General features: G+C 47.9%; 1 protein-coding gene and 1 non-coding gene across 3 annotated transcripts in view; one reads left to right on the plus strand and one right to left on the minus strand.

Moving 5' to 3' along the window:
• Positions 1–13,054, minus strand: part of LOC122384036 (clathrin heavy chain-like) — a 38,325-nt gene extending 25,271 nt beyond the window's left edge. Inside the window, exons 1-7 of one of the 2 annotated variants that reach the window (XM_043371002.1) lie at positions 12,579–13,054; positions 8,462–8,669; positions 4,884–5,033; positions 4,457–4,575; positions 2,672–2,833; positions 1,516–1,980; positions 86–1,138 (exon numbers count right to left, since the gene is read on the minus strand). In XM_043371002.1, the coding sequence (XP_043226937.1) occupies positions 86–1,138; positions 1,516–1,980; positions 2,672–2,833; positions 4,457–4,575; positions 4,884–5,033; positions 8,462–8,669; positions 12,579–12,620 (2,199 nt within the window). In that variant the 5' untranslated portion in view covers positions 12,621–13,054. The remainder of the gene's footprint in view (positions 1–85; positions 1,139–1,515; positions 1,981–2,671; positions 2,834–4,456; positions 4,576–4,883; positions 5,034–8,461; positions 8,670–12,578) is intronic. The other variant, XM_043371003.1, reaches the window with a different exon arrangement.
• A 678-nt stretch (positions 13,055–13,732) lies between these two features.
• Positions 13,733–13,817, plus strand: Trnal-uaa. The gene has a single exon. It is a non-coding gene; the product is annotated as a tRNA-Leu (tRNA).
• Positions 13,818–13,846: the final 29 nt, after the last annotated feature.

A 13,846-nucleotide genomic window follows, 5' to 3' on the forward strand; every position in this document is an offset into this window, starting at 1 on the left:
AAACACCTATTCATATTTCATTATATTTGTGCAGCCTCAGAGACGGAAAACAAATCTTAACTACACCAGTTTCATAGACACGTACCTGGATGTACTTGAAGTGCACCTCGGGCTCCTGGCTGAAGTTGACGATGGAGCCGAGGAAGTAGAAGAGTCCCTCGTAGGACTTGAACGACTCGAACAGGTCCATCAGCTGCGTGGTTCCCAGCTGCTCATAGTACTTGGTGGCGATCTGTACGCCGATCTGCAGATTCTGTCTGATGTTGGCCTGCAGCATCGCCTTCAGACACTCCAGAGAGTCCTCGACCGACAGCGTGCCAAAGAAGTTGACCAGCCACTCGGGGTTCAGCATGTGCGTGTGCACCACGGCGCGCTTGATGTCGTACAGATCGGTGTAGTGCTCGAGCGCGCGCTGCAGCAGGCCGGCCTTCTCGCAGAGCTGGGCGATGTGCGGCCGGTCGTAGTGGGTGAACATCTGGTTGCCGAGGATAGCGTCGGCCACCTGGGGTGCCGACATCAGGTTCATCTCGAGCAGGCGGGTCTGCAGTGGCCCCTCGGCCGGCCGGTTGTTCTTCAGCGCGTCCAGCAGGAAGGCTGTGCACTGCTGCACCATGTTCTGCTCCATGAAGACGTCCACGATCTGGTTGATGTCAGCCAGCGGTTCGTCGTCCTGGACCAGCATCTGCGCGAACGCCGCGCCCTGGTCCGGGTTCACGCGCATCACGTTACGCAGGAGGAACACGTAATCGGGCGTGTAGCCCACCTTCTTGGCGTAGAGCACGATCTTCTGGTACTGGCCCGTCTCGGCGAAGCACTGGATCACCTTGTTGGGCACGTTAGCACGCAGGTAGATGGACAGAGCCATCGTGGGATCGGCCTGCTTCACCAGATCACCTAGCTCCTCGGTACACTCGAGCTTCTCCTCCTTGAGCCACTTCTCGATGAGCTGTTTGCGGCCCTGCTGGAGCACGGGTCGGCACAGCTCGAGCGACTCGAACTTGTTCAGCTGGCCCTGGTCCAGCAGGATGCCGAAGTACTGCAGCAGCGGGGACGACTGGCCCGGCTGGGTGGGCACCTGCTGGAACCGCTGAATCGTCTCTCGCGTGCGCAGGATGCCCTTGGGCGCGTTGGCCGCCACCTGAGAACCGAGAGCGCGGCTTTAGCAACAGGGGCGATAGTAGCAATGGCATCAAACGTGAATGGTAGAAGGTCATAAGTTGCTACGGTGGGTAACAGTCGATTGGTACAGGCGAAATTACCTCAATTACAGGAAAAGTATAGCCAGAACAAAGCAGGAAACTATGTCCGAGTGCCAGAGTCCATTCATTTTCCTGACTGAATCGCTTGTTCCCTACCACAAGAACCGAACAATGACAATGCAAAATTATTGACCAGTGTGAGCAGCATATGTTTCAATGATCACAAAGAATGCAACGCCGTAGCAATTTCACAATATTCGTAGCTTAAAGCCCTGGCCAGTACTGATAAAACAAATCACCCCTTCAACAGACGTACCTTGGCCGCCTCGGCGTACTGTCCGGCTTGGAAGAGGTTGTTGAACTTCCTGACGAACAGGTCCTCGGCGCCGGCCAGGTTGTTGCGCACCGAGATGCGCAGCGCCAGCTCGGGGTTCTGCAGCACGTTGTTGATGTACGGGATGATGTTCTCCTCGTCGACGCTGACGGAGAGCACCTGGCCCTTCCTGTTGACGCCGATGATACCGCTGGTCGCCTCGTGCGCGGCCGTCACGAAGATGGTATCGCTGCTGATGCGGTTCATGTAGATGCACGTGCCCGTCTCGATGTCGTACAGGTGGATGTAGCCGTACTTGGTGACCAGGTAGACGGTGTCGAACTTGGGGCTGATCTGCATGGCCACTGGGAAGTCGCTGGCAGCCTCGGCCGGGAAGTACACGTCCACTGCCTTTTTGGTGAACGGCTGGTTACCGGCCGCCGGCTGGCCCACCTCGATAATGTGCAGCTGAGGGCGGACGGACGCGGGAGGTCAGTCAAACGAGAGTAAATGACACGGCACAGATCAGGGGCATAGCGCAATAAAGCACACAACACAGAACAAGGCACAGCTCGGAACATAGCGATACGTATTCTAGCTGCATGAGAAGAACCACAGGCTCGTTTCGATAAAAGGTCAGGACGCTCGACCACAATGGTCGCCCAAATGGTCACCAACTCGGCCGATTGGCAAACGTTGCGGCCATAACTCAACTTCACATTAAATGGCCGGGACTGAGAAAGTTTCTAAATGACCGGCCATACTGGGAAATGTAATATCCAGCAGCCATGGACGACATGTTCCTAGACAGACCACATTTAGAAACTAGACATCAAATCTAATGAGTTTTGTACGATCAAGTGAGTTTTAATTGCATTTGAATTTCACATAAGCTCTGTATTATCGTTCTTTTTTAGCAATATCCAATATCCATCATCCATTAGTAACTTGAAAAGAAAAAAAAAACAAAAGTGACAGTAGATCGTGAAAGACACATTCCCAGTTACTTGGCGCTGAAATCCCAGTGACACGATGAACAGTCACACAAATCAATAACTCCGACACATCTTCCAGCTCCCTGGTGACACATCGCTAACAGCCCTGTCCCCGTGGCCGTGTGACCCGCCGCTCGGTGACCCCTCGGTGACCTTTCTCTCACCTTTCCGCCTGTAGCGCTGCGCACGGCGAAACAGAACAGCGTGGACGGCTCCGGGTTGCCGTCCATCTTAAACTGGGCGAAGGCGGCCGCGTGGCCCTCGATCGGCTGGCTCACCTTCCGCTCCACAGAGTACAGCTGCATGGCGCCCACCACGCGGTTTTGCTGAAGAGCAAAGCCCAGAGCGGTCAGTCAGAGGGAAAAGTGTTAGTCACGTGGAAGAGTACCCAAGGCCGGATAGTTCAGCTGACTTCCTGTTACAAATCATACGGTACGGACATATTAGGTGAATAGCGCAACAATGCATGGGAGGATGCATAAAAAATGATCCAAAGAAGATTTTTTTCAGAACCATTAACCCTAGAACGCCTAGGGGGGGGGGGGTTGTATCAACCCCCCCCCCCCCCTGAGGCTTTTTCGAAGTGCACGCTAAACGGCTTGTCGTAGCGGGCTGAAATTTTCCATACCCTCTGGGGCAACCTTTGCGCATCTTTTGCCGAAAAAAAAATTGATCGGGTCATGTCAGGTCACGGAGTTATGACGTCATAAGAGGTACAGCCTCCGGCCGGATTTTCACAAACTGAGTGCCAACGCCCGAGGTTTCCTGCCGGTGGTACGGACATCGGTTGATGGATCGTGATGAAACTTCCCATGCATGTTGGGGCAAGTATTGGCTATCATATGGTATAAGAAATTTGACCGGGTCAGGTCAGGTCACGGAGCTATGACGTCACAAGAGGAACAGCGTCCGGTACTATTTTTGAAAAGCGCCCGAACCACTATTTTGCTAATTCTTGTCACCTCAATGGGAATATGCAGCAATATTAGCTTCTATAGGGAGCAAATGGACCTCCCAAATCCAAAAATACAATCAGATTTCAAAAATTTAAATTTTGATTTTTCGAATTTCTGCCGCCGACTGTGACCTTGCCGACTTCCGGCGCTCCCAACGCGCCATTTTTAGAGCTAGCGAAACGAAATACATACCAAACGATAGAGAATTGATCAAGGAACACGATAGTGAAGGTTTCAAGTCGATATTTCTCACCGTTTTGCCGCAATCGCCGCCGAAAGTTGAAAAAAGTCTATTTTTCCGAAAATTTGACCTTCGACCGGTCAAAAGTAGGTCAAATGTTGACCTAGGACCAAAAAATATACCACCAATCGCGAGATCTCGTTGAGAGCAATCCGTTGGTTTTTTCCGCTAAGCTCTACGACCTTCCGTTTCGAAACGCCAGGGGGGGGTCGTAACAACCCCCCCCCCCCTGGTCGTTCGTGTTATGAGAAATGGCCTGGTCGTGCGAGGGTTAACACCGTCCACCCTTTTCAAACGTTCAAATGCGTATTATTCGTGCAAAAGCAATCAGAAATCTCCCACTATGACCCATTCGAACAGTATCTTTCACCGAGAGCGTCTACCGTGGCAGCGACTGTCAATGAGTCCGGGCCACCACCTGTGTGATACACGCGCCCTACCCGGAGCATCGGCCCATTTACGCCTGCTGAGACAGTCGGCACACGACAGACACCTGGCATACCGTGCAGTGCCGGGCACATCGGGGCTGGGACAGACGTCTGTGACAGGGTACCAGGGCTAGGACACGGGAACGACACGGTAAACAAGGCGAGTCGCGAGGATGGGGAGAGATAAAGCAAGGCGTGGCACGACAAAAGTCAGCAGACCGGGGTGAAACCGGACACGGCGATGATTTGGGTTTCACGGCGCCCGTCGGAAACCAAACAGAAAGGATGGTATCAGCAGCCGTCAGAGCGGACTGTTGGACGCACCTGTGCCGAAATGCCGACCAGCAGCAGCCAGTTGAGCTTGTGATCAGTGCGGTAGTTGATGATCTGACAGCCGGCCAGCGTCGAGTGCCGGTCAAACATCTTCTGCGGCTGAGAATCGCCTGTGTACGAAAGCACGCATAAATTGAACGGAGAAATATCGGAAGCCAATGAAAAAGTGGACGGCATGATGCGATCGTCAAATAGCACCATTATCCATCGTTGATTAAGCCGTAACGTTCATCAAAATCCCTATTCAGTATTCAGCGTAGGCTAAACGCATGCATTTATTTCGGGCAGATGTCATTTATCGCTCCCACCGTTACGTAAAGGGTTTTGAAACAGCTATCCTCGTCCATCAAACGGCAAAATAAATTAATCAAACAGCCAGAAATTCGGAGCCTATCCTCTGAAGGGACTGCGGACGCACCATCGATGCTCCAGTGGAAGACGGAGGTGTCTGTGATGATGGCCACCGTGTTGATGTTGATCCACTTCCAGAACACCACCTCCTCCGACATCGTGTGCGCCTTCACCTTGCTCTTCATCTCGATGTTGAATATTTGCAACGTCTTACCGGCTGTAATAAAATGGAAAGCATGAATAAAGGGGAATATAATTGCAGCATACCTATTACAAAACAATATTTGGTGAGGTGATCAATGATCATGACAGTTCAAGCGATGGGTCGTTCAAATAAAGCCAAGCATTATAACCGTAAACCGTTATACTTGGTGATAAAGTTGGGTACGGTACGATGTCGATGCTAGGTTTCATGACGTGATAGAATTCGTCACACGACCTCCAATGATAAGACTCGGCTAGTTCGATCAATCAGTTACGCAATGGACAATACCAGTACATTATTGCAGATATTCATCGGAAATGGCTCCCACCCTGAGCGTCGTGCTGAGCAATACAGGTCCACCACAGTCCCAGTTCATGTATGCGCTTCCCTACTCCCCAGGTTCTCATAGTCTCCCGTACAGGCCACGTTGCAGCAGAAGCTCGGCCGTCCCGAGAGGGGAGGGGTCCGGCCAGCTGCTGGCAGATAAGATAACCCGGCGCCGATATTTCAGTAGGCATCACCGCTCTGATGTGTCGGCACTAACAACGGTGCCGACATTTCACTTGGCATCGTCGGCACAGACGTGTCGACACGACACTAACAACGGTAGTCCGTCTCCGGAGAACTGCGACTACATTTTCAGGATACCAGACATATGCTATTGAACTGCGTGCTTTAGTAGCATTAGCTCGCCTCATTACCCGTTATGAAATAAATTCGCGCAAACGGAGCAGAACCTCTAAAGAAACGACATTCCAACAAGACTTCGAATTCCAACTGGTTGATTATTCTTTCCTTGTCGCAAAATGACGTTCAAGTACGACTAGCCTATAATTGGCTATCTAATAAATTCATAGGGCGTTGGAGGCGGAGTCATGAATATATTTAATATTTTCGGTATAATTATATTTGTTACTGAAAACGCAATAGCTACACAGCCACGCAAAAATCAACTACTACGATAAACGGAAAACTCATTAGCCGGTTATTAATTTACACTACGCGCTAAAATCTGAAACTGAACAAATAGCAAGCCTTATGATCAAACGGTGCTGGTCGATTATAGAAGCACCATGCCGCAATGGGCTTCTGAGATGAGCTTGTTCCCGTCTGCAGCTCAAGTGGTCGAGGGTTGGAATCTCGGTGGCAAAAGCTCAGATTCAAAGGCTTCGGCGCTCGATAAACCAGATTCCCAATGGGCACTGTCGGCGGCCGCGGCCGTAGAAGACGGCCTAAGCTGAGGTCGGTAGGCGGGCCGGACTGTCTCGTCATATGTGTGCATGTTGAACTTTGACTCAATCATTTCAGTTACCACACGCACTTCCTTGACCAGACGCTTGACATTCAGTCTAGCAAAGGCACTCTTAAGCGCTCATTGTCGCCTGTTCAATGCATTATTTCGACAAGGAAGAATTACTTTAATTGAAAATGATGAACATCCACGGCAATTAGCTTCCTGTTTCGGCTTCAAGAGATGCTAGCCGCCGAAGAACTGCTATCGACCACCATCGCTCCAAACCATTGATCCCGTTCACCAGCGTTGCATCATTAGCAATCCGTACCACGTTTCAAACTCGACAGTCTATCAAACTGGTGAAAAACATATTTCTGAAAATTGCTCCTTCGCCACGCCAAAGGCTTTAGCGGCCTGTCCTCACTCTCTCTGCAGTTTCCCGCAGCCTCTGATTAATTCCCATCACGCCGACACGCGTGGTGATCGATTTTCTATCCGAGTGACCAGGGGGCCGACCACGCCGTGCCGGCCCGGGCCGTGACGATGACAGTGACGCGACGGAAGCCGTCCCTTCCTGTCCGCGCCGGGAACCGGGGACCAACAGCCGCCGGTCCGGATCAGTCCGGCGCCGGGGACCCGCAGCCACCGGCCGGGCTCAGTGCGGCGCGGGTGAGCCCGCCAGGCACAGGGCGGTACAGGGCAGCAGGGCAGCGAATGGCGCCGGCTGTGCAGGGCGGCGGAAATCCTCCTGGGCCGCGGCCAGCTGTCCGCCCCGTAATGGGCCCCGCCGGCGGGGGGGGGGCGACCCATGGAGGGGAGGGGCGACCCATGGAGGGGAGGGGCGACCCGTGGACGGGTGAGACTGGTGCGTCACGCTGGGGAGGGGAGGCGGGGTGGGGTGTAAATACAGTTACAGATCAGGGATCACGAGGCGCCCGATGGGATGAAATTCGCCGGGATTTATTGCAATTTCAATGGTTCTAAAACTTTAAATGATTATACCAACTCGGGAACGGGATAAACAGAAATAATAAAAATGGGAGAAATCGAGCATTGGCATCAGCTAACTGCAGCTGGGAAAGAATGGATCTCAGAACCAGGCAAATAGCAGATCACGGAAAGGAAAGGCCGTATCTGACCCCCATATATTTGCGAAGATGCGTTCATACGAGTGCCGTCCATACGAGTGCTCATAGTCATAAGTGATCCTGTCGCTGCATGGCTCCAGACAGGTTTAACCGTGCTCGGCCAAATATTGACACATCGGAGGTAAAAGATGATAGCGGAACTTGGCCAATGGTGCTATCAAGCACCAAATGTCGCTTCTGCAACACTTGAGCACGTTGTAGGGGCTTTAATCGATCTATGAACATCACTGAATGAAATTAGCGGAAAAGCATCATGGCAGGCGCCATGGAAACGGAATGTAATAATGGGACAACTGGGAATGTGTGGGTGGGCGATACGCCAGCCATTTCAGCCGAGCACGCATTGAGCATGGCACTGGGGAGCGATATTTGGTATGCGAATCAAAAACTTCCAGCATACGAGCTGGAGCCTGGATATATTTTCGACTGCTTAAAATTGAACGAACCTTTTCAATTATATCGCAAAACACACTAAAGGGGAGGTAAGAAGAGCTTCCGATGAAAGGTTGTGATCTGCTGTTATGCCACGAACATTCCTGAACACTTTATTTGGGTTGAACGCTGAATGCTTGGAACATAAACCTACCATTCAATGCATACATCCCGCTGTATTGGACTGCTGCGTTTTGGGACGGACGGTGGCTACCGACTCGGCTGCACTATCTCACCACTGGGACGGACCAGCTCAGAGAGCTGTCATCGGCGTATCGATTAACTTGACCTCGACTAAATGACCCCGTCCAGCCGACCAGCTTCATGACATTGCGGACCCCCCCCCCCCCCCCACCCGACATCCCGCCGGCGGATCAGTCCCGCATATATCCTGCTGCTGTCCGTGACACGGCATCAAAGCGACGCTCCGAGCCCAGCTCTGTCATCTCTCCCCTTCTCTGACGATCGCGCCCCTCCCCAAATCCTCCGCTGACAAAACCAATCTAAATGTCGACACCGCCGCTCCGTCCCGTCTCTACTATCGCCGTCGCCGACTGTCCAGCGCCGCGAGTTCGGGCGCCGGCCAGTCTGCCGACGGCGGCGGAGGGAGGGGTCAGACGACTGACCTTTGAGGGCGATGACCTTGCTGCCGGGGTTCATGATGGCCGAGTCGGCCGAGATGGGCCGTCGGATCGGGTTGGCAGTGTCGGCCATGTCGATGATGACCACCTGCGCCGTCTCGCCCACCTTCTCCCGCACGCAGATGAACTTGTCTGACTCCATCGTGAGCATGTTGAAGCCGATGTTGGATGCATTGATGCCCACATTGGTGAGCTGTGAAGAAGACAGGGTTCAGTCGGGAGTGTCACACAATGTAGGTACTGGAACACCGATCAGGTTTTAAGGGGTCGGACCCATCGTCGATCGGCTTCATTTAACAATGCGCAGCTATTGAGCAGTGGCATACGTAAGAGTGTAGAAGTGACCATTAGCACACAATGACTTAACACACTACGATGAAGTCACAACTACGAGGTCATGTCACAGGTCACAACGTCAAAATGAGTAAATCAAGGTTGTCTTATATGCTCATTTTAATGTATCCTTAATTCATTGGTGAAAACCACTTGACCAGTTAAGTTGCATGTCGCCTAGAGAGTCTTGACCCCCGTTCTGGTTAACTGTAATAGCATTCAGGAGATTGATAACTCTGGTTGCCCTGTACAACTTTTACAACATAAGAGAACCACTACTAGGTATAAAATGCTGCAACTCTGTGACACCCTCAGTGTCAGGTTTTTTCTTACTTTATCTTATTTTTATCTATTTTCAATATTTATTTTTCTTCTCAAGATATACCTATAGAAAAACTGACTCCTCAGACCCCACAGCTTGTATATCTCGAACTTTGCATTAGGTTACCTGAGGTCAGTCAGGATCATCATGTGACCTCACCATTTATTAGGTCAATGGGGAAATAAAGAACCTGTCATTCTGGTGCCAAAAATGATCTTCCTCAAGCACATGGATACATGATATCATACACTCTTTGCCAGGTACTATGCATACCTTATGTGATATCAAGCATGAGATCATTAGGGTCATCAGATACATTTATCTTTCCCTTTATTATCTTTTTCTTTATCATCAGAGGCATCTTTAGGCCATCAGAAATGAATATGAAAACAACTTTTAATCAAATTGATCATCAAACAAGTCAGGAAAGCAGCTACCAAAGGACTCAATAAAACCTGTCAAATTAAGATGGTCTCATTCAACCACCTTCATGACCAACTCACCCAGGATAGCACTGACCTGAGTCCTGAGTCCTGACCTTGCCCCTACTCCCTAGGGTCAACATAAGTTGGCCTTCCCAACAACAAGTAAATTATTCAACACTCCTTAGAATGACAAACATGATGGTGCTAGAAGTCTGCTGCTCTGCAATCATTTTTGACATGAAAGCTCTTTACCAATAATCAGACACCTATCTTAGGGTCTTTGAATTGACCTCGGAAATCACTGGTTGACCTCCAGATCTCAAAATTGGGTGCCAGCTCCCCTCACATCTCCTAACCTGGCATCTGCTAACAGCAAATATGCTTGTTTTATGGAAATATCTTGGTAAATTAGGAGCAAAAGATGGACACAGGTCTGCACCCTCTCATGCAATAATAATGTATGCTAACAAGAGCTACAGATGAACATTTTGCCAGAAGTCTGGAGTGAACCCATAGATCACATGTGCCAATCTGGTAGTATAAAGACTACAGTAACCATAAGGTAAGATAAAGTAAGGCACACAATGACAAGCAACCAGTTTCAATCACCTGGACAGCCTCTCAGCTAGCTAGCTGTAGCTCCCCTAATGTGATACCACTGACCACACAGAGATAAGGAGAATCCCAAGAAAAACATCTTGACTGGAACACACATTAACCCGCGCCCCACTGGGGGGGGGGGGCTATTTATAGCCCCCCCCTCCCGTTTTTCTGCAATAGCTTCCAAACCGCTTGACGGATCGGCGCCAAACTTTCAGTACCTTTAGTTGTATCAATTTGACACCTTGTGTCAAAATTTGAACTGCGTAGCTCCCATAGGTCGGGCGGAAATGACGTCAGAGTGACGTCATGTTCGTCCGATTTCGACGCAAAACATTGAACCATGGCAATCGCTCCCATGAGCTCAGTTTTTAAGCTAGATCCAATTTCTTTGCATGAAAGAACTCAGAATTGACCGCGCTATCAAACTGCTATCTCGGATTTTCAAAATTTTGAAAATTTTGAAAATTTTATATAATAATATTCAAAATTTATATTTTTATATTTTTTTCAAAAAGTTTTTGACTTTTCGAAAAAAAAACGGAATATATGTGACAGAATGCATGATTATGACTAACTCTAGCAAGTTTCAGCTAAATATCTTCAAAAATGGCCAAGTTATACGCATTATTGCAAACAATTCACAATTATTAATTTTTCAAATCAATTTTTCAGTACGTATTTGACATCGTACACATATATAAATGGCACCATCGTGTTCCTGAGCTCAAACTGCATCCAATAGACACCTTTTTTGTTGAAAAATTTTAACTTCAAAATTTGACCTTTTTTGACCTGAAAGTGGCCTGACCTAAGCTAAATTCGACTCAAAATGACCTCGAATGACACAGACGACATCAAATTCGAAGTCTATGGCCTAAATGAACCATAAAACATGTGTCACGTGACCGACGCATGATATCATATTTCCGTGACCTGTGATGACCTGACCGTGACCTGAAAATCAAAGTACAAGTTTGGTACCCTCAGGGTATCTAGAGCATCTGTTCACGAGTGTGGAAACCAAAAATGAGCCTGATCTGACTTGCAAGACGGCGGCCAGAGCCCAAAATGTGAATAAGCCAAAATGCTAATAATTTTTACTTTGACCTGACCTGTGACGTCATCGGTGACCTCGAGGTCAATAAAATTGGGTTTCGCTCGACAGTTTTTCCGGGGCTATCAGACGCTGTTTGAATTTTGACGATCGGCCCAGTAGTTTCGGAGTTAGGAGGGGGGGCTATGAATAGCCCCCCCCCCCCCCCCAGTAGGGCGTGTTATACACAGACCCCAGTGAGGCGCGGGTTGAAAGACATGTAAACTGTCAAAGTTCCATATCTATTAACTACCTAATTTTCAGTAAGAGAGGCATAAGAAACAATCACTAATAAATCTACTTCAAAGTAAGTAAAGTTAAATAAGAACCAATCAATAACAATGGTAGGTACCAATGATTGCATCTCCTAAAATTGTATTAACATCAGCTGTCACTTCCTATGTTGCTGTGGTATTAGTAAGCCTGGCATCCCAGGAAGATGACAGATTGGGACAACTGAGATATATAGGCCAAAACAAACCTACCCTGACCTGCCTGACCTAGCCTTACCTTCAACCTACAAACCTACAACCTACCCTACAAACCTACAAACCTACAACGGTATCTGGCATCAAAACACCACCCACAGTGGCTATAACCATGGATGAAGTATTCCTGGATAGGACACTCCCTATTCCCCAACACTAAAGCCGGCGACCAAGCAGCCCCCCTAGCTGCAGAGCGCCGAAACATCGGTGGCAAGTGCACTGGGGTGCATGCTGAAAACGTGGTAATGGAGAGCCAAATTTGCGAGCTTTAGCTCATAAGACATGATTTCAGACACTTTAACCATATTTTTATTCCTTTCTAATAATTATTATGGCTCGATTTAGTCACGCCACACACAGAATCATTACACAATCTGCCCATAGCATGCAATGCTAAATGGCGCTGTCATGCGTCAGCGTGGTCGGAAAATCACCAGTGTCCCAACCAGGAATACTTAATCCATGCTAAAACACATTGTCAGCTAATAAAATGGTTGGGAAAGTCAACTCACATCACCAACACCAACAAGCATATATAAACCATGGACATGTGAACAGTTCTGCAATGTCACTTAGGTTCTTCAAATAGTAATATGCAGCATGTGCTGTAAATGAACTGTCATGTGATAAACTAAAAAAATTGGCAATCAATCATTGATGAATATCATTCGTGATTGTGATGGAAAGCAAAAACGCATTACTCTGAACTTGTACCTACCTTATATCTCTATGCATTTTTGATAAAACTATTAAATTAAAAATGATAAATAAGAGAATTATCAAAGAAAAAATGACATAGTATGAGTCATAGCGAAGCCCGGCACCGAAAAGCACTGACCTGCAAATGCTCCTGAAACTTAATAGGTAGAATTTGGGCCATAATCCGACAGCTGCAACACTAAAGCACTAACAACCACTCTCACAATTTCGTAAAATATCACCCAACTTCCCCTCTTCTTTTTTAAAGAAAGTAATTACTCATCGAAATTCCGAAACCACTCCCACAATCCTAATCCACAAGCTCCGGATTCACGGCCTTGGGCGCCGGCTGACGCCGCCACTTCGCTTTGCAAAACTGCTTATATGTAATGCGAGCCCTTTATGGGAACAGTTTTCAGCATCAACGTAAAGAATTATTTTCTTTGTTCACCTGAACAAACAGTTGAATTTTTTCGGGGTAATTATCTATAAAACGCAATGAAATTTTAAACTATATTAGTGGCGTACGCATATCAAATTATTGGCGCAAGAGCATCAAAGTCAACGGTGCCAACGTTTACGCCCCCAGAATTGTCTGTTGCCGTGAATATAACTGAATAAAAATTACATCAGTTTTGATTTTCCTTTTTAGCTTGTTCCACAACCTATGGTACGTTTCAGTAATGAAAATTTAGAAGAGTTGCAACTTATGAGCAATAAGGAAGCTGCTACTAAATAGAAGCTATATTTTTTTTGTATTTGCATCAGCAGTCACAGCGTGTATCAGACGGATTTCAACCGATGAATTTTAGTTTGAATACATATAAGATCAATTTCGATTTGAAAATGCACTGTTACGACACTGAATTTCGATAAGGGCACCGGAACATGCAATGCAGTGTCACTTGGCTACCCTTTTGACAAAAAAAAAATCAACTTTTAACCATTTTTATTTTTCATTTCATGGTCCGATATCAAAGTGGCATCAACACAGGTGATTTTTCCATTGCTGATATTTGAGATCCTAATTACTCTATCATTTTTATTTATTTGACATTTTAAATCGTTACCTGTATTTTATTTAGTTACGGCATCTCTCTGTTTCTCGTTCATATGCTGCCTAACATTGCGCACTTCCTAACTGGCGCATTCTGTGTCCGATACACTGAACTCTATGATGTCCGATAATAATATGTCGCTCTTGGTTATTGTCTTCTACTTGGAAAACACGAGTGTCATTAGGGCTTGATAAACAATAAATTATAATTAGCGATTGCAAAAGTATTTGTTGCAGAGGTCGTGGCCGAGTGGTTAAGGCGTCCGACTTAAAATCGGATTCCCCGTATGGGGAGCGTGGGTTCGAACCCCACCGACTTCGGGTGATTTTGCGACGGAGCTATTATAGTC

The sequence above is a fragment of the Amphibalanus amphitrite genome, unplaced genomic scaffold, assembly GCF_019059575.1.
Source record: "Amphibalanus amphitrite isolate SeventyFive unplaced genomic scaffold, NRLGWU_Aamphi_draft 000180F_arrow, whole genome shotgun sequence".
Lineage (NCBI taxonomy): Eukaryota > Metazoa > Arthropoda > Thecostraca > Balanomorpha > Balanidae > Amphibalanus > Amphibalanus amphitrite.